At 43.7% G+C, this 25,654-nt stretch overlaps 1 protein-coding gene across 1 annotated transcript in view; it reads right to left on the bottom strand.

Moving 5' to 3' along the window:
• The window catches only part of efr3a (EFR3 homolog A (S. cerevisiae)), a 77,932-nt gene that overhangs the window by 8,406 nt on the left and 43,872 nt on the right, over positions 1-25,654 (bottom strand). The window contains 13 exon segments of the mRNA XM_032531884.1: positions 261-311; positions 2,106-2,233; positions 3,434-3,501; positions 5,046-5,177; positions 7,136-7,297; positions 8,761-8,836; positions 10,507-10,679; positions 11,535-11,586; positions 14,696-14,723; positions 14,726-14,803; positions 16,134-16,301; positions 21,450-21,585; positions 22,774-22,852. Of these exon segments, the coding sequence (XP_032387775.1) occupies positions 261-311; positions 2,106-2,233; positions 3,434-3,501; positions 5,046-5,177; positions 7,136-7,297; positions 8,761-8,836; positions 10,507-10,679; positions 11,535-11,586; positions 14,696-14,723; positions 14,726-14,803; positions 16,134-16,301; positions 21,450-21,585; positions 22,774-22,852 (1,331 nt within the window).

Genomic DNA, 25,654 nt, shown 5'->3' with positions numbered 1-25,654 from the left:
TAGTTGATAAAAGTGCTGTCTGTGGGAGAGATATAGATCCCTATAACACACTAGCAGATGGGAATAAATATAACATAATCTAGGGTCTTTAATGGCAGGAGATCAGGCATAGTACTGTCTATAGTACAGTACGCTTTATTTACTGTTGCTGCGCTAACAACGTTATTTTGTTGTGTTCATACAATGACAGAGTATCTTGATCTCAAACAGTACCCAACTCCACAGCGGACTGGTCTACAGGTCTACTCTAAGGGGGTTACCTCTGGACCGCTGCTTGCACCTGTGGAGGATTTTTCCTACTGTGTAGAGCACTGATGGGAGATGGAAGCGTGTCAGAGGGAAGAAAACAGAAGCACAATGTTTGTTAGACCAAAGCTGAGCCAAAGGACAAACGTTTCTAGGACTGGGTACCAAAACCCAGAGCTAATATGTCACCGGCGCCAAAACAACCGCTATGTACCAGACCGGATAGAAACGCAGATTTTGGTGTCCCTGATTTCAGTGTAAACGGTGTCTGCATAGAGGATGTAGAGGATTCCAACAGCGGGACTGTTCACATGAAACTGGGAGACTTGAGCCTCGTGGTGCATTCAAAGTTATTGGAAAATATCTTTTTTTCCCCATCAGGGGATTGTGTCAGTCGTTTAACAGCAATTTACTGGTGAAGTAAGTTATTATAACAACCAAGGTGTTGTCATTACATTTGTAATAAATCATTACATGTTGACCACGTGACCTTAGCATTAAACAAGCTTTTTCAATATTGTTTTTAAATGTATTTCTTATTAAGCATCGGTTTAGCGCCAGTATCAGAAAAAACCCAAACGACACCCAACCCTCCACGTTTCTCCATCTGATACCTGATTTATTTGGTAAAAATCTAAGTTAAGTTGATCAAACTGCATTAAAGAATGTGATATCTTCCTTGATTTAGGTTTGTACGGTTACTCACAAAGCTGGATTTAAAATATGAAAGAAAATGAGTGTTTTAATCGTTACTGCGTAAATCAGCTGTTGTCCTGATGAGAAACGTCTCTTTTAATTTCCAGGGAGGACGACGCAGACTGGGACAACCCTCTGAGTAATAAAGACAATCTCACAATGGGTTCTTTAAAGTTGATTTTTCTGTTCAATAAACAACTCTTTAAGCTGTTAATCCCTCAAAGCCTTTTCAGCGCCATCTTTATCCAAGAGTGCCAACAGTTCTGCGGATTCCCTAAACCGAAGGGAAATAAAAATGTAACACAGTGTATAAAAAGACAACAATCTCCATGTTAAATCCTAGGATCTCACGTTGTTGTCTTCCCTTTATCTCAACGTTTTTGTTGCTTTTTACAAAGTTTTTTTACGAGGTTTTTGTATCTTTTGGTATTTTTTCTTTCATCGATTTTGCCGCCTTTTCCAACATTTTTCACACTTTATTTCAACTTCCTTTATTTTGGATATAAAAAACAACAACTTTGAAAAAGAGTCAAATTTGACCTGAAGACAACATGAGGGTTAATAACTTAATTAACCAGAGGTGTGTTTTGGGAGTAAGATGCAATCAACCAATCAGAGGTCCTCTCCCAGGAGCCAGGTGTGTTTGGACCTTGGAGCATTGCTATTATGATGGAGGATCAGTTTTATTTGTAATATTCTGCATGTGTGTGTGTGCTGCTGCACGTCCCTGTGTGTGTAACATGCATAGTGTGTGTCCCTGTGTGTGTAACAAGCATAGTGTGTGTCCCTGTGTGTGTAACAAGCATAGTGTGTGTCCCTGTGTGTGTAACATGCATAGTGTGTGTCCCTTTGCGTAAGAAGCATAGTGTGTGTGCGCTGTGCTTACTAGGAGCATTTAACTAATTCTCTGTTAAAATAATAACGAAATGCTGCGTTATTGACTTTTTGGTTTTGGTTGGTCAATGGTGCGTTCACTGCCCGCTGCCTCAAGCTAGCAACACGCCCAGAATGCACCTGAACACACCTCCCTATAAGTGATTATAATTTATTCCATGTAAGAGCGACACCTTCACAAACCTTTAGCGTCTGTTTCTACTTTACTTCACTAAAGGCTGAACATAATTTAAAAACATCCCAAAGCGCCGTGAAACAGATCCACGTACCTGTGACCTGGGGGACGTAGGGGACGGAGAGTCTCTCGGCGTTGTATCCCGGTCCCGCCAGACACTCGGCTATGTCGGCTGTCTGGAAGTACAGCAGCCGGTCCTCCTTGTCCAGAGATTCAGGGATTCTGGGAGAAAAAAGGAGAGGGATGAAGACCATTGGTGGACCCAGAGTCTCTTATCTGAGATCTCCTTGCTCAAACCACAGTCCTTCTGGCCCTCTTTTGTGAAGGCTGTCTCAAAGCTCTTAATCCTGCGCTGAGGAGCTAGGATGGAGGAGGGATCTCTGAGGAGCTATGAGCGAGGATACAGAGAGGAGCCTTCTATGTAATTACAACAGCAAAACTGTCGGCACATCCACATAACGCAAGCCTTCCGTGATCGCGCACCACCACCATCACAATAAATTATCTTTGGTTCAGTTTGTGTTTCCTGGACATTTGAACACTAGAGATAAAAAAGTAAGCCAACAGTAAGAATTGAATTTGAATCAGCAACAACAGAAAAGGAGCTACAGCGTCCAGTGCTGGAGATGATCCAGACTCAAATGGATTCTGGAAAGAGGGAGACTCGTGGTTACGTCTGATAACCACCCATGCTATCCTCTTCCTCAACAGCAGCAGCAGCGCTCCGACTGCAGCGGCCACAAGTTCTAGACCGTGGTTGCACGAAGAAACTAGCCTGGCTCCGCCCTCCTATGTACGTCTGCTCAATTTTCATTTTCTTTCAGTACGTAGCCTGGGTTTGCGGTACATTCGCGGGGTTTCTCTGGCCAATCATCAAACGGAGGGAGGGGCTGAGAACGATGACGTCGAGGTTGTGCGCTAGTTTGAGTTGTAGTTCTGTAATGGCGGCGGAGGAAGATGCGAGCGAAGCCATTCGGTCCGTGTATTTTTTTTTTTCAAATAATGCCGATACTTTACCAGAGTCTCAGGTCTGACACCAAAATGATACTTTGAAATCTTGCAAAAAAAGCATGTTTTTCTATAGTACACTTTTTTGTTGTTGTTGCCAATGTACCAGCGTTGTTGTCCAAACCGAAAAACATTGCCCGGATGAAATACTATTTACAATCACCAGCACTTTAATTCAAATTAGGGACTAAATCAATGAAAGATTAGAAAACCAGACCAAGAATATGATCAGACGTTAGACTCGATGTCAACATTCGTTACTACCGAAATATTTCTTTTTTTTTTGTTGTTGTACTAAAATAAGTATAGAGGTTTTATAGCCAGACAAGTCTCTTATTTTCTATAATGGACGTAAGACTGGTTCTGCATGTGTTCATGAAACTTAACCTCCAGTCTGCAAAGTAGGACACTTACGGACACTTGTCTCTGAAGATGTGTTCTGGGAGGAGATGCTGAGCGTCCAAGCTCCTCAGCTCAATGACCTGAAGAGAGAACAACGGAAACAACAAGTATAATATAAAGAAGAATGGCAATAACTACAAACTAGGTTTAACAGCCGAAAACAGCGGAGTAACATCCGCATATTAGTAAAGTTAAAGTATTAAATCTTTGAAATTGGTCCAGTATTAAGGGTAAACGCTGTAAGCTGCAGCCGCAGACCATGGCTGCAATGTGACCCTGTGGGGCAAATGTGCATCGTCAATTTCCGTCCACTAAAACTGCTCGTTTTGCCACTGACAGGCTCAGATTAATATTCTGTAAGTATATAGTAATATTCTATATTCTGTAAGTGTCTGACATCATTATGGAAAGGATGCCTGCAGAGATAGACCTTTGAATCCTCTTTGAGACCTTTCTTTTAAACCACAAACAGCTCTGAAGTCGCTAGCTCTAAACCCACCAGACTCCATTTCAAAAAAACAATTCTTTTAGCGTGTTTAGAGCCAACATATCTTCACATGTAAATCAGTAAAGTATGTGTTTATTTCAACGTAAACTAGAGCTGAAATGGTTGGAAAAGTGGGAAAATGACCCAAAATAGCGTTTCACAGTTATATATTGTTTCTCTTGACTTTGAATGAAGTGTATTTCACGAAGCTAAAATCACTGTTCAGTTGAGGTGGTTCGGGCATCTGGTAAGGATGCGTCCTGGGGGGGGGGGGGTTCCAGGCACCTCCAGCTGGGAGGAGGCCTCGGGGAAGACCCAGGACTAGGTGGAGGGACGTCCAGCTGGGAGGAGGCCTCGGGGAAGTCCCAGGACTAGCTGGAGGGACGTCCAGCTGGGGGGAGGCCTCGGGGAAGACCCAGGACTAGGTGGAGGGACGTCCAGCTGGGAGGAGGCCTCGGGGAAGACCCAGGACTAGGTGGAGGGACGTCCAGCTGGGAGGAGGCCTCGGGGAAGACCCAGGACTAGGTGGAGGGACGTCCAGCTGGGAGGAGGCCTCGGGGAAGTCCCAGGACTAGGTGGAGGGACGTCCAGCTGGGAGGAGGCCTCGGGGAAGACCCAGGAATAGGTGGAGAGATTTTATCTCCAACCTGGCCTGGGAACGCCTCAGGATCCTCCAGTCGGAGCTGGTTGATGTGGTCTGGAAAGGGAAGTTTGGGGTCCCCTGCTAGAGCTGCTGCCCCCGAGACCCGATACCGGATAAGCGGTCAAAGATGGATGGATGGAAAAACACTGTTTATTTACATGGAGTCTGGTGGCTTCAGCAAACACCATTTCACAAATGTTTTAATATTTAAAAAAAAGAATCTTACTCTTTAACAGAAAGGCCAACCTCCATAGAAATCCTTCCATAATGTCGTCAGACACTTTAATCTATTAATCTGAGTCTGTCAGCGGAAAACGAGTACTTTACGTTGGTGAAGGTGGACAAGCTGGACAATTATCTAACAGCCGCTGCCGACTACAGCAATCTCGCTTAATACAGGACCGATGTTTTCCCATCAGGTTTTACAATGTGTTCTCTCACATTTATCAAGATCTGAAAAACAATGAAGCTTCATCAACATTTGGGGGGTTCACCTTGCTGACGTGCTGGCAGAAGGGAGGGTTTGCGATCATCTGGCTCAGGAAGTTGAGGTACGCTGCCACCAACGCCATGATGCCGCAGCGGATAAACATCGGCATGTTCTCCTCGTTAGCCAGAGCCATGTCCTGCACGAGCCAATCACAGATCAGCAAACACGGTGACAATGAGGAACTGATGTACGCTCTAAGACAGTGTTTCTCTAATGGATGGTAATGGGAGACAGTGTACGATATGTGAACAAAGCTTCAGGACAAAAATAGGAATGAGTGTGTGTGTGTGTGTGAGTTTGGCACGTGTGTGTTTGTGTGCGTGTGTGTTTGTGTGTGTGCGCGTGAGTGCTGCTGAAGTGGAGATTTCTGGTTCAGAGTCTGAGAACTTTTTTTTATTTAAAACCAATATTTACAGACACAAATCCTTTGATTACTTAGACCAAAATCCACAGATAAATGGACAAAGTGAAGTAAAATAAATCTAAATGTGTATAAAAAACAATGTTTTTGCCAGCCGTGTCTGTCCATAAAGACGTTCCCAGTGAAGGTAGACTGTGTGTGTGTGTGTGTGTGTGTGTGTGTGTGTGTGTGTGTGTGTGTGTGTGTGTGTGCGCGTGTGTCTTGTTAACAAACACAAATGGACAAAGTGTAGTAAACAGAGCTTAATGTGTATTTTGGTTGTTTGCCTCTCGTCTACGCTGCTCTGACACGTGGGAAACGATAAAATCTCAGCGTTTGACAAACACGCACACGCACACAACACACACACACACACACACACACACACAGTGTTTTCACACCTCTCCTTGGTGTGTGAGGGTTTGATTAGAGCGGGTTTAATGACATTAAGGACTGACAGCGCGAGCAACTCGTCATTTAACCACGGAAACATGACACACATCAGGGCTACTGAGATTAACAGGTTGTTGAATCAAGTATCACAATATTATCACAACCGGGGGGGGGGGGGATAACTTCACTTGGAATAGTTCCATTTTGGGAGAAGTTCTTCTTTCCTCAACTGCATTTCAGATGGAGATATTGGACTTTTTTTACTTCTCTACTTTCATCTGAGAGAGCAGCAGACTTAATATTCTACATTTCAGCTGGAAATCTTACACAGCTCCAAGAGGTCTAACTCTCATGTTGTCCTCAGGACAAGTTTGAGGGGCATCTTTGAACTTCTACTCTTCTTGCCTTGTTTTTTTTCTTTTTACTTCCATCTCATCCTACTTGTTTCTGCTATTGCTGCATTTCCTTTCCCCCTTTTATTCAAATAATCTGACAACACTTCTATGTCTCATCTTCTTTTCTACTGTTGCTGTATTGAGGACATCTTATGCCACAAAAGTTGTTAAGTATGACAATTGAATGATAACCTTTTTAAGGTTTTGGGGAACCACTCCAGTGAATGAACGCTTTTCTATATATTATCTATCTATTATTATTAACTCATTATCAGTACTGATTGCATTTTCTGTTTAAAGACCCTACCTTGCACCCGGCGCAGCCCGACCCAAGTGTCTATGCTAGATTAAGTCCTGCGCCCACGTGGTTTAAATAGCAAAAATACTTGCGCCCATCTGTGCACCCATAGGCGTGCTGGTCTTACATCGTGGTGTGTTCAGGTGCATTCTGGGCGTATTACTATCTTGAGGCAGCAGGAAGTGATCGTGCCATGGACCAACAAAAACCTCTAAAGTCAACAACGCAGCATTTCATTGTTATTTTAACAGCGCATTGAAATGCGAGGACCTTTGATTGGCTGTCAAAGGGAGTGAGAGAGGACCTCTGATTGGTTGATTGCATGTTACGCCCAGAACACACCTAACGAATAATGAAGACACTAAGTCCAACCCCTTTTGAACCACGTGCCTGTCGTACGGACCCCTTTTTCCGCCGTTAAACTACCAAAAGTGGATTTGGAGCCGCCCTAAACGCAGCTGCGCCAGACGCTTCACGCCGCACGCTTAGATCGTTAAAATAGGACCCTGAATGTCATCGGTTTTTAAACCACAGCACAGCAAAATGTTTTAACCAATCGCCACCAAATCACATGGGCGAGATGTGGTGGGAGGAGTAACCACGGTTACCTGCAGAGCGATGGAGAGCCGGATGAGGTCGATGACCACCTCCTCGTTGGCCAGCTCGATGGTCAGAATGGCCAGCGTGGTGAAGAGCAGCTCAAAGTTTTTATGGTTGTTATCCTCCTCTTTACAGCCCAGGTAGATGTGACGGTAGAGCTGCTGCCCATGCTGGAGATAGAATCATATAGGACATATCGGATAGACAACACAATATCACACAAAATGTATGCTGGCCAATTCCTATGATATCCCACTAAAATAGTAGGGGTGGGAATCACATCATCACGATACGATATCATCACGATACTTGTGCTACAATACGATAACATTTCTACCCACAAGCCATGGGTAGCAATGTTAACCCGTTTGCGCCGGATGCTTCGCGACGACACATCTACCCCCGGTTACTGCGTTGCGCAACTCTGAACCTCCTGCCGGCTGCTGCGTGGCGCAGCATTTTGTATTCGTCGGTCTTTCCATGACGCGTGCGGCAGAGAACGCACTGTCATTGGTTCAAATACACATGAGGCGGGTCTTGTTGGCCATGTGACCACCAAAATGTACCGTAGTTTGCTGAAAATCACGTCAATCAACCAGACAAACATGTGCGTTTGTTTATGAATGTTTGAGAGACGAGCGAGAAAACGGCTCCGACAGAGGAAGTGGTAGATTAGGATGAAGATGATGATGAAGACATTCTCCCTCCCAAACTCCTCCCTATCTTCCACCTCAACATCACCGCCCTCGCTGTCTAACTCCTCCTCTGATCGCCTCGTAGCCGTTTTCTCGCTCGTCTCTCAAACATTCATAAACAAACGCACATGTACGTCTGGTTGATTGACGTGATTTTCAGCAAACTACGGTGCATTTTGGTGGTCACATGGCCAACAAGACCCGCCTCATGTGTATTTGAACCAATGACAGTGCGTTCTCTGCTGCACGCGTCATGGAAAGACCGACGAATACTAAATGCTGCGCCACGCAGCGGCCGGCAGGAGGGTCAGAGTTGCGCAACGCAGTAACCGGCGGTAGATGTGTCGTCGCGAAGCATCCGGCACAAACGGGTTAAATGATTTTTTTTGGTCTCTTCATTGCACTCATCTCTCTACATTGTGTCTGTTTAGAGTATGTATATATTAGTGTGTCCATATTAGTGTGTATATATTGTTTGTTGGGTTGTTTGTTTTGAATGTGTAAGCACAATGCGAGCAACGATGCTCCAAAGGAAAAATTCCTCGTATGTGTCTTCATACCTGGTCAATAAAGCTGGTTCTGATTGTGATTTTAAACATATTGCAATATTCTGTGATATATTGCAATTCATAACCTTTTTTCCAACTTCTAATTTTTCCCAATTTCAAATGACGTCCCCAAAAGGAAACTTATCAACATCTGTTTCATCTAAAAAGAAACATTTCTCTGTTTGTTCATCTCAGTTCAATGTTATCGCTGCAAAATAGGACAAACTGACCAACACATATTTAATATATATCCTATATGACGTATAATATACAGTATGTAAGATATAATAAAAGATCCATACTTTGCCACTGAAAAATTGCAATACTATGTTGTATTGAATTCCCCCCCCCCCCCACCCTTGGAAAATAGTAACTTTGAGGATTTTCTACCTTCTTCATGAATGCAACGTCTTGCTTGGAAATCTTCTCTCGTTTAATCTTCAATGCTGCAACATTAGGGATGATTCTGCAACGGAGACGCACACAAAACCACAATCAGTACATTATAATTAGTATACATTTATACAGTACACAGGTCAATTTAAAGGTGCTCAAGCGATGTCATTTTTGTCGTTTTTTTAGGCTACAACATTTTGCATCACATACAGGCTCAAACAGCAACAAAAAATCTGTGCCAACCTGCACCACGAAACGAGTACAAAACCCGTGTTCCAGCCAATAACCAATCAGAAGGAGTAGGGGCTGGGGCTGGGGGGGGGGGGGGGGGGGGGGGTAGTGCACTGAAGGGAAGGAGAGAGGACAGGATGGGGGGGGTGGGCGGCGAGCTAGTCTCGTTTTCATTGACAATACTTTGAACGTCAACAAGAAGTAACGTCACCCCAACATCGCTTAGAGCACCTTTAACGTGAATATAGTTTTACTAAGCTCAAGGTCCTTCACAGACTTTGAGAGGGTTACACATGCTTTATTACAACAAGCTTGACTAGTAATGCTCTGTATGGAGGAGTTAGCCAGGCCTCCCTCTCCACTACAACTGGTTCAAAACGCTGCCGCTCGTCTCCTTACCGGGAAATCGTAAGCGAGATCCATCACCCCTTTTCCCTGCCTCTCCCACTGGCTCCCAGTTACTTTTAGGATGGATTTTAAGATTTATCGTTGGTTTTTAAAGCCCTCCATGGACTAGCTCCAGTCTACATCACTGATCTGTTGAAGCCCATGTTCCTTCGAGTCATTAAGGTCTGCAAACCAGTCTCTTCTTGTTGTCCCTAAAACCCCTGGCAGAGGGGATCGGGTGGCAGGAGATCGGCTACCCACTTGTTTTTAAACGCGCTCAATGTACCGTGGTTTTTAAATGGGCTGTAGGAAAATGTTGGTGTTGATCTTTGCTTATTGTTCTTATCCACTTTGTCTCTTGAAAACCATTTGAGATGTGTTGTGTTTTCATTGTCTTGAAAACTGTAAGATGAATTGTTCGTTATTTTGAAAAACCCGGATAATTTCCTAAAAAATCTTACTCCCAAATAAAAAAGCCTCGGGACCAGCAGCAACATGCAGCAGGAATATTAATCCAGAAACATCAGATGAAGAGGAAAACACTGGCAGGGAACATTTGAACCGCTCAAACCCGACCTTAGTGGTCCCCTAATACTGTATCTGAAGTCTCTTATATAGACCTTAGTGGTCCCCTAATACTGTATCTGAAGTCTCTTTTATATAGACCTTAGTGGTCCCCCAATACTGTATCTGAAGTCTCTTTTATATAGACCTTAGTGGTCCCTAATACTGTATCTGAAGTCTCTTATATAGACCTTGTGGTCCCCTAATACTGTACTGAAGTCTCTTTTATATAGACTTAGTGGTCCTAATACTGTATCTGAAGTCTCTTTATATAGCCTTAGTGGTCCCTAAACTGTATCTGAAGTCTCTTTTATATAGACCTTAGTGGTCCCCCAATACTGTATCTGAAGTCTCTATATAGACTAGTGGTCCTAATACTGTATCTGAGTCCTTTTAGACTTAGTGGTCCCAATACGTATCTGAAGTCTTTTATATAGACCTTTGTGGTCCCCTAATACTGTATCTGAAGTCTCTTTATATAGACCTTAGTGGTCCCTAATACTGTATCTGAAGTCTCTTTTATAAAGAGTTTAAAGTTATAATTAGTATTAGTTGCACCTGATGCCGCGTAGCTTGGCGCGGTTGTCATGGCGGTCGATGATGTTGTGCAGGATTTCGAACACCAGCTGCCTCAGCTCGCTGTCCTCCATCAGAGAGATGGAGAAGAGTGGGTCCAGGAAGGGGGAAGGCAACGCAGCGGCCATGGACTTGGACTTAAAGCCAGAGGTCACCTGAGGGAGAGAAGAGAGAGGAAGGTGTGAGTCGACTCATCACAGGGAGATGCCATTAACCAGAGTGGGTTGTGGTTTTTTAAAAACTTCTGCACGCCGAAAAAATGTTCCCCCCGCGCTTTAACCATCTGAGTGGACCTTTTCCCCAGTACAGTATGTGAGGATTGAGATTTTTGGACCTGTGAAGGCGGGGGGGTTTTAAAACGGCATGTGCTTTAAAAAAAAGGTTTCCGGGGGCCCGGATCTACATAAATTAGCTTTAGTGTGAGGGTCCAAAAAAAAGCGAGCTCCCGGGACTGGGCCCCACGGCATTTTTTTAAAAAATTTGGAGACTTTAAAAAGGCCTGTGAGTTTCCCCATGGTCATTTGTTAAGGTCCCAAATAAATTTTTAAACAAAAGCCCCAAACCTTGGTCTTGATTGGCAGACAAGATTTTGTGGGGTTGTTGTATTTTTGGTGCCAGCCGTGCCTTTTTGTTTGTTTTCGTGCTTTTGTTCCCCGCCCCCGGCTTTTTCACGGGGTGTTTCGGGGACAGGCTGCTGGGATTAAGGAGGACGAAAAATTTGAGCAAAAAAAGAAAGGGGCTGAAACCACAGAAAAAAAAAAAAAGTCCCTTTAAATTTCCCAAAAGAAAAAAAAAACCCCAAAACCGGGTCCTATCTTTTTTCCTTTTATAAAAAACTTTGTTCTCCCACGGGTTGCAAAATCAGTTGTATGTTTTGTTATAATTAAGTTATTCTAAATAAAATTATTGCTTGCTTAATTGTCAGTGTGCGGGACTCTTTCTAAGTCACAAATAAACCAGTAATGTAAAATCAAGTAAAAGGTGGAAGGGTGGAAGAGAAGGAGACTCACCATGATGAGGGAGCTGAGCAGCATGGTCTGGATCCGCTTGGTACCCTGATGCCTGAGAGCCAGAAGAGGAGGGGGACATCAGAGCCGCAAAGGTTAAGGGGTTAAACTCTTAAATTCCTCGACCAGCTATTCTGATAATCTTATTAAACGTTACGACGGCGTCTCAAACTGCAGCTTCCGGACTCATTTTAATGAAGAAACTCCATTCTGCAACCCTCTTAGTCGCTTGGAGCACCGGTTCTCAAGCTTTTTTCAATTATTTGTTCCCCCTTTAAACAGTGTTTTTAAGCTAAACAAAAAAAGAAAATAATTTTTGGCCAAAAAATAAAATCTGTATAAAGAGAAACAGCACAGCAATGTAAGGAAAAGATTTACTAAACAGCCTTGTACCTGGAAAACATTCACATTTTGATGAAGAAAGGCGAAAAAAACCTGGAAAAAAACGGTAGAAAGAAGGAAGAAAGGCCAGAACAGGATTGAAAATAGTAGCAAAACTCCGAAAAAATGCATGCAATATTTAAAGATAATTGACTTTTTCAAAATAAAAGCATGTCTAAAAACTCTTCTTCTCATTTCCAGTGTGGCACTTAGGGAAATTGAGTTCGACACTATGGTTTTAATTTCAGAAGGCAACACCCGGAAATGAAACGTCTTTGATAATCGAGACTAGCCGCAGTCCAACAACCAAAGTTTAGTAAAAGACTGATATCAGATCTGTTTCCCAGTGTCACCTTGGTGTAACCTCGGTTTAACCTTGGTTTAACCTTGGTTAACCCTTTGGGTAACCTCGGTTAACCGTTAACCTTGGTGTAACCCGGTTTAACTGGTTACTGGTACTCGGTTTAACCTTGGCCTGTGTAAGGGGAAGTGCAAACAGCTCTTGAACGTAGCAGTTTAAATTTGGGAGTGCGCGCTATCAGACTTCCACTCAGTGACACCGGGCTACTGCAGGTCCACTCCCCCTTTTGGAAACCCAACCTGGGGGGAAACCCGCCCCCCTTTTTAAATTGTCCCCCCAAAACCCAAAAAAGGGAAAATTTTTAAAATAAATTTAAAAAAAAGGGAAAAAAAAAAAACCCTTTCTCAAAATTTCCCATGGGACAAAGGGGCCTTTTTCCCCCTTTGGTTAAAAAGGAAAAGGAAAGGAAATTTTGAAACCCGAAAAGGAAAAAAAACCAAATAAAAGAATTTAATTTTTCCCCAATTTGGGTAAACCGGAACCGGGGAAAGGTAAGGAAAGGTGAACACAAAGGAAAAAGATAAAGGGGGGAGGAATTGGGGTAAGGGGTTTAAAGGGGGGGCCCCGGTAAAGGGAAAAAGGGGTTTTTTCCCCCCCGGGAAAAAAAGGAAGGAGGGGGGGGGAGGGAAGGAAAAAGGAAGAAGGAAGAGAGAAGGGGAGTGGGGGAAAGAAGGAAAGGGGAAAGAGGGGGGGGAGGGAAGAAAAAGGAAAGAGAGAGGGGGGGGGGGAGGGAGAGAGGAGAGGGAGGGGAGGGGAAGAGGGAGGAGGGAGCGAGAGGGGAGAGAGAGGGGAAAGGGGGAAGAGGGGGGAGGGGGAGGGGAGAGAGGGGAGAGGGGAGGGAAAGAGGCGAGAGAAAAAGGGAAGGGAAAGAGGGGGGGAGGGAGGAGGGGGGGGAGAAAAAAGGGGGAGAGCAAAAGAGGAGGGAAAAAGGAGAGAGGGGAAAGAGAAAGAAGGGGAAGAGAAAAGGAGAAAGGGGGGGGGAAGAGGAGGCCAGTTTTTTTTGTTTGGGATTATTGTTCTTGCACCCCCTGAGGTTTTAGGATTAGTTTTTCCTTTCTTTTTAAATTCGTGCGGGCGTCCAGGAGGTGAAGTGAGGCTTTAAAACACAATTAAATTTGGGAGGGTTGTCCGTTTTTGGACACGACCTCTGTGGAGAAACCCCCCGATGGAGCCTCTACTTAAAAAAAACCCCTTTTAAGGCTATTTTTCTTTTTCTAATTTTTCCAGGATATTTTAGTGTTTATATTTCAGAAAAACCCCTATTTTTGTTGTACTGCACATTGCTTCACTCCTCTTTTCCCCTGTTGTTGAGCTCTCTGTTTAAGTTTTTTTTCATAGAGTGGACATCTCACTTTTTTTTAAATCTTTGCTGGGAGTCGCACAGGAGAATAAGGCCCACTCCAGCAGGGAAATATGAGGACGTTCCTTGGAAGAAGGGAAGACCCCATCGGCATATAGGGACGGAAAGATTTTTTTTGGAGATTGGTCGTTTGTGTGTTTTCAGCATTTTTTTGCTTTGAAAACGAGCCAGCATGTAGCGTGCTTTTGCTACGGTTAGCCACCTCGTTTTAGGAGTAAAACCCGGCAGATTTTGAACATCCCCCGGAACTGAAGACAGGGGGACTTAAAACCAATCAGGGACTTCAAAAAACCAGATAGGGGACGTTCAGAAACAGATCAGGGACATTCAGAAAGTACCACAAAAAACCCCCAGGGAGGGTTTTTTTCTAAGTTTGTATGCGGGGGAAACACCAGGGACACAAAAAAACCCCCCAAAAACCGAAAGGGGATTTTTCATTATATGGGCATTTTGGCACTCCCGCTTTGCACAATTCGACAAACGGATGCTTGTCCATTAATTTAACGTCTTGGGTCCCACCCCTTTATTTAAAACCCGTTATATACCCCCGGGGACCGGGGGAAAAAAAAAACATGGGCCTGCCCAAAGGGTAAAAATTTCACTTGTCACCCCGGGGCCCCAAACTTCTGAAACACAGCCGTCTGAGACATCCAACGAGCTGGTGGGGGAGAGTTTCATCGCTTTGGGAACTCTTCAACGGGGTTGAACGCAAAAGGCGTCTTTAAAGTCAAAAACACAAACTTAAGCTTTTAAAAAAAGAAAACAATAAAATTTATTGGTCGACAAAAAACGTTGGGTTTGTCAAGGAAAAAATTTTGTAAATTAAAAAAAACAGCCCTACAGCTGCAGGGAAAAACCGGACCACTTTTCATCAAACCCTGAAACAGCTCCCCGGGGTGGGAGGGGGGAAAGGAAAAAAAGTTTTGGCACAAAAATGTTTGCAGCCAACGGTTCCCCCGTTCGGGGATTTTGGGGGGGCGGAGAGCGGTGAGCACAGAGCAGCAGCAGTTGGGGAAGCCCGGGGGGGGGGGGGGGGGTTTTGGAAAATAAAGGGGGGCTCACCCGATTTGAATGTCCAAGGTGTGGCAGGGGTCCCGACACCCGGGCCCTTTTTCCCTGAGAACATCATGACTTTGCTGATGGTATCGGGGCGGTTTCCACCGAAAAAGCTGGCAGGGGAGCAAGAAGAGAGTCCCCAAAAAATGTTTTTATTTAAAGACCCAAACCCCCAGTAAAAAACTTTAGACTCTTTTTCCCGGGAACAACCCTGAGACCCTTTTTATTTTGTACTTAAAAACCCTTTTTTTCTTCTATGAAGTTTTTTATACACCCTAACTATTTTTATTTGCATAATGTATATACAAACCCTTTATCTTTCTTCGGTTTTATATATGTAGTGTATATAGTTGCACGTTCCCCCTCTCTTTTCTTGTCCTTCTTCTTCTGCACTACTTATATTTTATATTTTCATATTTCATGTTGACACTGTGAAGGTTTTGCTTCAATCTCAGCACAGGTACTGCACTTGTGCATCATGACAATAAAGGCTTTCTATTCCATTAATACCTCATAATACTACTACTACTACTACTACTACTACTACTACTACTACTACTACTACTACTACTACTACTTATTTTACTACACTTGTGTATAATGACATGCAGAAAATCGTCACAGGTCGGATTCGAACTGTGGACCTCTGCATCAAGACATACATTTCTAGGTACAAAAATGAGAAAGCTTCATATAAAAAAGGGTTATTGACCATGAATTCCCCAAATAAGTGTAAAACTAAAAATAAATAGGTCTAGTGGTGAATATACTGGTGTCAATGGGAAAAACATTTTTTTTTTAAATTTTGTTCAATTTCTTTGGGACTTTTTTCTTGTCTTTTTCTTCTGGTCTTGAACTTTTCTTCCGCCATGTTGGCGTTACCGCCGGGCCGGAGGTGATCACATGATGTGATAACGTCATCACTGAACCTTCATTTTCAAAACGTAATTAAATAACACCGATCAATAAATATCTATCTATCAATCCATCCATCGATCCATCCATCGATCCATCCATCCATCCATCCATCCATCCACCTATCCATCCATCCATCATCCATCCATCCATCTATCCATTCATCCATCATCCATCCATCCATCATCCATCATCCATCCATTATCCATCCATCCATCATCCATCATCCATCCATTATCCATCCATCCATCATCCATTATCCATTATCCATCCATTATCCATCCATCCATTATCCATCCATCCATTCATCCATCCATCCATTCATCCATCCATCCATCCATCCATCATTCATTATCCATCCATCCATTATCCATCCATCATCCATCCATCCATTATCCATCCATCCATCATCCATCAATCATCCATCCATCCATCCATCCATCCATCCATCCACCTACCTACCTACCTATCTATCCATCCATCCATCTATCTTTTTAAACTGTGTTAGCGTTATTAAATGCTGCGGTACCGATGGTCTGGATGATGGCGTTCTGGACGATCCTCTCTTCGCTCTCTTTGACGCGACCGGACGAGACGCTGGTGCCGGAGTTCCTCCTCGAGTTCTCGCCCAGCTCGAAGTCCACGCTCATCCTCAGGTGTTTGAGCAGAGTGTTGAACACCTCCAGCACTGTGGGCCCTGCAGTCACACACACAGCCCCCATAGAGAGATAGATTAAAAGGCAAAAGAGTATAACTGCTACCTGTAGTGTCACACTACCAACTCATGTTCTGTGGCGACGGTGAAGCAGAGATGAAAGTTCAAGCTTTCTGTAAGAAAAGTGACTTTTTTGAAGACAATATTCACACATTCAGAAATTCTTCTGTGCAGGTGCGTTGGAAAATATGATTCATTCATTTTAAAATGAAGCCTCGAATGCCTGAGTTTCTTTAGAGGACACTTCTCTCTGTGTCTGTTTAGCCATGAAGGCTAAACAGACACAGGCCATTGATGGATTCGTATGTTGTTCTTTCTCATCAAATCATCCCTTAATCTGGTAGAAAGCATGTTGGAAAAGTGTAAAACTTAAGCCACTTATGCTGACATGTTTCTGTGCATGTTCAATAAACAAAAAAAAGATACGACATCTAAATCCGACAGACCTGGAAGATGTGTTGTTGTACAGTTAGGCCAACAGTCTCTCTCCGCTTACAGTCTGTATGCTACGCTAGGCTAAACACAACCTAGACACAACTCTACTACACACATAGCTGCAACAGATAGCATCTTCTCATCCGCTACATGCTAAATGAAAGGGTTTCTAAAAGTTCCTTTAAAAGCATTTCATTACTTTGTGGTAATGTCTGAAGATCTACCATGGACGCTGTAACATTTGTTTGGGGAAAAATACCGTGGTTACCTTGTTTCAAGCCATTCTAGCGTGGTATAGAAAGCCTGCAGGAAGACTCCATTTGTGCCAGTTCTCATAATATTCAACCAGCTAAGCTGCTCGACACTGATTGGTTAAAAGCTAGCCAATGAGAGCCTTGCTATCAGCATACTTTGCCCAGCTCATGAATATTAATGAGCTCCGGCAGCATGACGTCAGACTGACCGGCTGTTGTAATTTCTTTCCAGTGGCTAGAGGCTGACAGAGGAGGGAGCAGTTCATCTTCTCACACACCACACACACACACACAACACACCACCACACACACACCAACACACACACACACACACACACACACACACACACGACAAAACACACACACACAACACACACACACACACACACACACAACACACACACACACACACACACCCAAAACAACACCACACACACACACACACAAATTCAGACTCGCTGCTGGAGGTACTTAAAGCCATACTATGCATGGTCGAACGTTTTTGGACTTGTTTTGGATTTGACCAGTCCTGGTCTTGGACTCGACTAGTCCTGATCTTGGACTCGACTTGACTCGGACTCGTCTTGGACTCGACTAGTCCTGATCTTGGACTCGACTTGACTCGGACTCGTCTTGGACTCGACTAGTCCTGATCTTGGACTCGACTTGACTCGGACTTGTCTTGGACTCGACTAGTCCTGATCTTGGACTCAACTTGACTCGGACTCGTCTTGGACTCGACTAGTCCTGATCTTGGACTCAACTTGACTCGGACTCGTCTTGGACTCAACTAGTCCTGATCTTGTACTCAACTTGACTCAGACTCGTCTTGGACTCGACTAGTCCTGATCTTGGACTCGACTTGACGCGGACTCAGTCCTGTCTTGGATTTGACTCAGACTTGGACTCGACTAGCCCTGGTATTGGACTTGTCTTGGACTCGACTAGTCCTGATCTTGGAGTTGACTCACACTCTGTCTTGGACTCGACTAGCCCTGGTATTGGACTTGTCTTGGACTCGACTAGTCTTGATCTTGGACTTGACTCCGACTTGGCCTTGGACTCAACTAGCCCTGGTATTGGACTTGTCTTGGACTCGACTGAGATGGTCTTGACTACAGCCCTGCCTCCATGTCACCCATTAGCAGCACCTGTGAGTTGATCATTTGACAGCGAAAGGTGGAGCAGTACGTCCTGCATGTCCCTCACTGGCTACCGTATTTCAAGATGGCGCATGAACATGGAGCGTCTGCCCCAGTTTATGCGAATGGAAGCGTAACATTTCAAGCCAATAGGAGTACTTGGAATTGATGGTGGTGTTGAATATTCAGGAAAGATGACACATTTGTGAACGGGCAACATGGGACTTTGATAACGAACAAATACACACGTTACACACCGGACCTTTAGAGGTTATTATTCAATGCCGTGAGCACTGCAAACTAAATCCTGTCGATTAAATTAACTGTGAAAGCAAAAACCTGTTAAACTATCCGCATGGATGGATGTCAATAGAGACGTGAGAACATTTGTGTTTTTGTAATTCATGGCAGGGCTGTTGTATTGGATTCTACTTTACTCATTCAGACCTTTCTGTATTTCTGGTCAGTGAGTGTACGTTTGGGTGTAAATATTAAGATCTGTGGGTGTAAACGGGGACATTGTGTTCACCTGGCATTGACATGCATCTCATTCCCGCATCGTGTCACAGTCTGACGGAGCTGGAATACAAAGTAGCTCCGATTCGGTTTGTGCAGGAGTTCATTATAATTCAGACCTGCATTTTACATTTTTATTGTCATCTTTGTGCTACAATTTTGGCCAGGACTCTTGGAAAAAAAAGAGTGTAATACATGTGGATAAATACAGACAGACTATATGATTACCCATGATGCAGTAAATGCCAGGTGTGTGTGTGTGTGTGTGTGTGGGTGGGGGGAGTCTAAAGAAACTACTCTATACATTGACTTTAAATCTAACCCCACTGTTTTTATCATACTGTACCGAGCCACAGGTGTGGAGGAGTCTGGTTTTCACTTTCAAAGGTGAACACATCACTTCTTTTGGACTCGGGGATCATTCCTATCCAGATGAAGGTTGTTGTGTTTCCGGGGGGGGGGGCAGCAAAACACAGGTTGGAGGAATTAAATACAAAATATTTGCATTTTCCTGAGTGTGTGTTGTCTTGGCTCCAAAATGGCGGAACAAGCTTCCCACTGACATCAGGACAACAGAAACTCAACACATCTTCAGACTGTTCAGACTGCATCTTTGTCCATGAAAAGATGAAAAAGAAAACTTGTAAATAATTGATGTGCTCGCATGATTCAGGAAATGTTTGCGTGGTATCTTCACGGTTCACAAATGCACTTTTTATAAGTCAATTTTGATAAAAGTGTCAGGTAATTTAATGTAAAAAGGTTTAATAATATCGCAGATTTAAATCAACTCACCTCAGTGGAACATTTCACTTTCATTTAGCGCTGAATTTAACATTTAGTTAACTTGTTGTTCTTCGTTTATTTCTGTTCCCTCTCCGACAATCAACCCCCTGTTTTGTGGTGGAGGGGTTTGTGTTGCCGGGGGCAATAGCTCCTGGTAGGGTCCCCCAAGAGAAACTGGTCCCAGGTGAGGGACTTTGATTGACACACATGAATCAGCCCTTCCTTGTTCCCATTTGAGTTGGTTCTGGCATCAGATCAGGATGCCCCCCCCCCCCCGGGTACCTTCCTTGGGAGGTTTTCCCCGGAGGTAGACCCAAAAAACACATTTAGGAAATGGCGTAATTCATTTGGCTTGGCCCAGATCTCCGAGGAGGAGCCTAGACCAGCGTGACACGGCCCCCGGATGATCAGCCGAAAATAAGTCGGAGGTGTTAAACTTCAAGCTTGTTTAATTATTAGCCAATTAGCACGTACAAACACTTCAGGGGAAGAGAGCCACAGAATGGGGGACGGATAAAAAACCCATCAGCACTTTTTTAAAACACCTCTATTTAACAGTTTCTACTTCGTGTTCATGCGACTTTGTTTCCTGTCGGAAAAAATCTAATTAAGACGCTGATGTAGGTGAAAATGCATTTAGTCTGACAGATTCCCTATATCTGTCTTTTATTCTCTGTAAAGCGTCCTTGAGTGTTAGAAAGGCGCTGTTAAATAAAATGTATTATTATTATTATTATTATTATCTGGGTATCAAACCCGGGAGCATGTGATAACTGTCTATCGCCTGAAGTTGGGACCAGAGTAAACTTTTGATATCTTCATATCTTAAGAAGGTTAGTACATGTTGTGTGTCACCACTTTGTTCAGTGAAAAGGTGCAGATTGTCAGGTTTAGTCTGTTTTTAAATCACTTCTTAACCCTCGTGTCGTCTTCCCGTTGACAACTTTGTGTTTTTCTTGGATTGAAATTTTAACATTTTGTTGTTCTTTTCCTCCTATTTTTTTGTCACTTTTTTGGGTCAATTTTTTGGTCAGTTCCTTCATCGCTTTTTTCCAATGTTTTTGTGTCACTTTTTCAGATTTTTTTTGGGTCCCTTTTTCAGTGTTTGAAAAATAATGTTTTTGTTGATTTCTTTCTGCTTTTTTGTAGTTTTTTTTCCCCAACAGTTGTCACTTTTTTCAGCGTTCTTTTCTAATATAGTGATAAAGTTTTTGTAAACCGGTCATATTTGACCCGAGGACAACACAACAGGGTTAAAACCCACCTCTTCTTCTTGGACGTTTTCTTTTGGATTTCATGGTTTTATTGTTTGATTGTATGGCTGTTGTGGAGACTGAACAGAGTTATATTGTATGAACACTGAACAAGTGTTATTGTGTAAAAGTTATCATGTGAATATTTTGAAACCTTGAGAAATGAAGAAGAACACTGAGAGACGAGGAGAGCCTGTGTCTCCTGGGTCTGACCAGCAGGGGGAGATTAGATTAATCTGCAGCTGTGACAGAGTGAGTGAGTTATTGGTTCTTTATTAAGACTTCAGTGAACTGTGTTAACCTTAAAACTTGCCTAATACACCCAGTTTCTCTTTAACCAATAGTATAGCAGATAATATGATGTACTAACCCACTTTTATGTAAAACAATGATGTTTTTAGCCCACATTCATGTTAAACAACTATATACTACACCCATTATGGAAATCAACTTTCTGTATTACACCCACTTAATAATGAATGAAAGCCTTGGAAAACTGCTGAATGTATTTCAGCTTTATTTCCCTTTTCCAAAGAAAACCAAAGTCTTGTGTCCGTGAGTAGTTTTTTCCACTCAAGTCCTTGAACCTAACAGCCGTCTTCTCGTATATTGTGTTTTATGCCTGTTTGAGTGATGCACTTTATGTCTTTTAATAATCTTCTGTAAAACCCTTAAGTCACCTGGAAAGTGCTCTATAAATAGAGTTGGATTGACTGATTGATTGAGATCACTCCTGTAACTCACCCACTGAGCCTTTGGCGGCGATGGCCACCGTCTCCAGGAGGACCTGGACGATGCCGGCTCGGGCCCGCGGCGTGTTCTTGTTGTGGGTGTCCAGGTGATTCAGAACCTGCTGAATGACGTGGTGGGAGTGCTGAGCCTGGACCAAGACACGGAGACAAAGAGGATTGACATGTGACTGGCCACTCTGTCAGCGGCTCCAGATCAGAAAGTAAATCTTAGGTTGTTTATTTGCAAATCTTTAAACTGAGAAGGAAGCAGAACATGCTCTCGCTATATTTAGTGACAACCTTTTGGTCAATGGACTACCTGCATGGGAAAGATTGTGAAAATGTTACATAATAGCCTCTTTCTGAGCAAGTAGTTACAGGAGCGTAGATATAGGAAGAGTCAACTTTTAAACAGTTCTACTAACTACTCGCCCCCAAAAATCTTTTTTCCATTTGCATTAATATTGGCCAAGTGGCCTTAGGAACTGGTAGGAGGGGTAAGGGAGAGACGTGAGCATGGCAACGGTCTTCATAGTATCGTCACTTGACTTTAGCGCCACGTACAACAACAAATCACGGCGGTGTTTAAATACTAGGCTGGAGTACTTCATAGAGAAACAAAGAAGACGAAGGCTCCAGCGTAATATGATCCTAATTAATATGATTGTTGTTCATATTAGCAGGGGGAGACTCCTTAAAGCTGCATTATACCTGATCTCCTGCAGGGGGGGGGGGGGACTCCTTAAAGCTGCATTATACCTGATCTCCTGCAGGGGGGGGGGGGGGACTCCTTAAAGCTGCATTATATCTGATCTCCTGCGGGGGAGACTCCTTAAAGCTGCATTATACCTGATCTCCAGCAGGGGGGGGGGGACTCCTTAAAGCGGCATTATATCTGATCTCCAGCAGGGGGGACTCCTTAAAGCTGCATTATACCTGATCTCCAGCAGGGGGAGACTCCTTAAAGCTACTTGAGTTATGATCTTGTTGATTTTAAATCGACGATAAAGCAGAGGGTGTTTTAGGGCATGGCTATGATGTAATAGACCTTTGTCACAGCAGACACGTTGACATGATGGAAAAGCACAGGTGTATTTAAAACCATTAATGATTTCACTTAGGAGAGGCCCCTGTGTTGTGCATGCTGACTCACTGAAACAGCTCACTGGGACACTGGATGGAACTGAGCCATCGTTAACGTTCAGCTGTGCTGTTTCTACTATGACAAGTCAAAATGTCTGTGAAAAAGGTCTATTGCCAGATCTCCACAAACCAATGGGTGAAGTCACACATGCCCTGTCCTTTAATATTAACAGCCTATGGTGTGTGTGCTGTACCTGGATGGAGTACATGATGATTCTGAAGCAGGAAACGGCAAACTCGTTGGGGTCCCACAGGTGGTGGTTGTCCAGGTGACTAACAACAGAAGAAACATAAAGAAAATTATTAATATTCTCACTTAATAAAACTTCAACAGTCAGAACGACAAGTCAGTAGTGATGGATGGATCAACAAAGCGTGTTGGACTGTAGTTTCCCACCAACAATCAACATTGGTTTCAAAACATACTAACTCGCACCATGAAGAACCCCTAAAAAAGTGCATAGTGCAGAAAAGGAGTGTAACAGGGGCTCTTTAATATCCTATAAGCCTTAATAAAGCAGTCCATATGTTTACAGAGCGGCCTACAGACTCAGAGATAAAGATAGACTGATGTAATTAGATGGATGCAGAGGAGGATCAGATGTATAAAAAAAAAAAGCAGCAACACAAGAAGATGAAACCTGAAACATCCTACCACTGATGTGAGAAAAAGGGCTTGAAGGGGAAGTAAAGCCCATGTACTTAAAGACACAGAGTTGAGGTGTACACGGGGTCAGAGGTTTTAGAAAACATCAGGTGTGTGTTGGAGACGTGCAGATGAGTGTGAGCGGCAGATGGAGGACGGCAGATTTACTCATTTCTGTGGGAGCAGACCTGAAGCCTCAAGATACATTCAGCTATTTCATGCATCTGCTGTTTATGTCTGCAAACAAACACACACACACACACTCACTCACACACACACACACGTTGGATGATGACTAATTCCCCACCTGCTTCCAGCTAGCAGAGCTTCAAAAACATCTGTATTGTCTGAGTCATGCTAGAGCTTCTGTGAGTCGGTGTCCACTAATTTCAGCATGCGTATATGCTCACCATTACAATGCTATTACATGCTATGCTGGTACCATGTTTATACCAGTGGTTACCAATGTTATGAGATTAGTTTTGGGATTTGACCATGAATCAAATTGTTGGTAAAGTCAAATTTTGACCATGATGCGAGGAGCACTGTCACATGCCAGACAAAGTTCTTCCTCTTGCTCACTGTGTTATCTCTCCAGGTCACTCAGATGATTGCTTTCCACCTGTGTTTGCAGTTGGCCAATCAGAGGTTGCAGTCAATGAAAGGACTCCTGGGAAGTGGAGTTCTTCTCTTGCTTTCCTGGCTGGTTCCTGTCCTTTAAAGTGCCCATATTACCTTTTTATGGGATTTGGGGTGTTATTTTGGGTCTCTGGTGCTTTCACACGCATTCAAACTTGGGAAAAACAACTATCCATGCTGTTTTGAGTGAGATCGGGTTTCTGAAGGTCCTCTGTCTTCAGTCTCCTGTGAGCTGTTCAACATCTGCACGGCTTTCTACGTCACTAGAGACGAGGTGTTCCAGGCACGTCCAGCTGGGAGGAGTTCTCGGGGAAGACCCAGGACTAGGTGGAGGGACGTCCAGCTGGGAGGAGGCCTCTGGGAAGACCCAGAACTAGGTGGAGGGACGTCCAGCTGGGAGGAGGCCTCTGGGAAGACCCAGGACTAGGTGGAGAGATTATATCTCCAACCTGACCTGGGAACGCCTCGGGATCCACCAGTCGGAGCTGGTTAAAGGGAAGGGAAGTTTGGGGTACCCTGCTGGAGCTGCTGCCCCCGAGACCGGATAAATGGACAAAGATAGATAGATGGATGGATGGATGGATGTCTGATTGGGTAGTGTTTGGTTCAGAAACCTTTATCTGTGATTTTTGACTGTAGACAGTGCTGCATCCTCTACAATCTGGTGTTAGCCTGCTGTTGACTATTAAGTAGCTGCATGCTAATGCCAGATTGCTGTAATCTTTTCAGCCGATGTTGGTCATTTCTTGCTAATTTCAGGGTCACTTTACTACTGGGACATGTCTGGTTGTGTAGTATTTGGTTTCGAAGCCTTTGGTGGTGATTGTTCATGGTACAAAGTTCTGCTATATATACTGTGTTGCAGTAGCTTCAGCTGCCACTAGTGAAACTAAACTGGAGCGCAGGAAACACTCAGAGCAGATTGGGCTTTTTTGGGAGGGGGGCTTAAAGAGACAGGCACTCCCAGCAGTGCGTCTCATACAGAGGGGGAATACAGGTGCAGCAGCCATGGGCGGCAGTATGAGAAAGAAACTGTTTTTTGAACATTGAAGCATGTAATCATGTCCTAGTACAAACCCAAAATACAAGTATCCACCTGAAAAGGCTGTATAATAGATCCCCTCTAGACAGACTGTCACAGCAGCCGTTTTAAGCGGTCTGTCAGGATGGAAATGAACCAGACTAGTGTTAGTGAAAGAAATGCAGAGGGAAGACAGCATTTGAAGAGAGAGAGAGGAGAAGGAATACGTAGATAAAGATGGGAACAAGAGGAAAGCAGAGGACAGCGATGGAGAGGATTGGAAAGCCAGTCGTATGGGAACCAACATGACGTCAATCCAAACCTCCAAAACCCTCCTCCACCCTCCCCGTTAACCCCAATCCCGGCTATTTATAGTCTGAAGACGCTTCGCCTTCCTCCCCTCTGCAGGAGGAGAAATGATTTCTCACGCAGACAGAAGCACATTAGCTGTTTAATGGAGAGAAACATTAAAGACTGCAGTGACCAATGTGTTCAGTTCTGTTTGGTTGCACCTGCATAAAGCAAGTATATATACAAGCAATTTATTTATTTACTAGGGGTGTATATCACAAGATCTATCACGATATAGATTGATTATTTGGACAGCAATAAGATAACTGCTGGTATCTGCCACGATGCAAACTCGATTTGATTCACTTTAGGGGCCCGCGATCGATTTGAGACATTATCATTGAAGAGTTTCTACCGTATTTTTCAACCTGGACCATACGTTCCTATGTTTTTGTGTCCAAGTGACAATTTTTGGCAT

Source organism: Etheostoma spectabile, chromosome 12 (genome assembly GCF_008692095.1).
Source record: "Etheostoma spectabile isolate EspeVRDwgs_2016 chromosome 12, UIUC_Espe_1.0, whole genome shotgun sequence".
In the NCBI taxonomy this organism is placed as follows: domain Eukaryota; kingdom Metazoa; phylum Chordata; class Actinopteri; order Perciformes; family Percidae; genus Etheostoma; species Etheostoma spectabile.
This window is presented reverse-complemented; position numbering and strand designations above follow the sequence as displayed.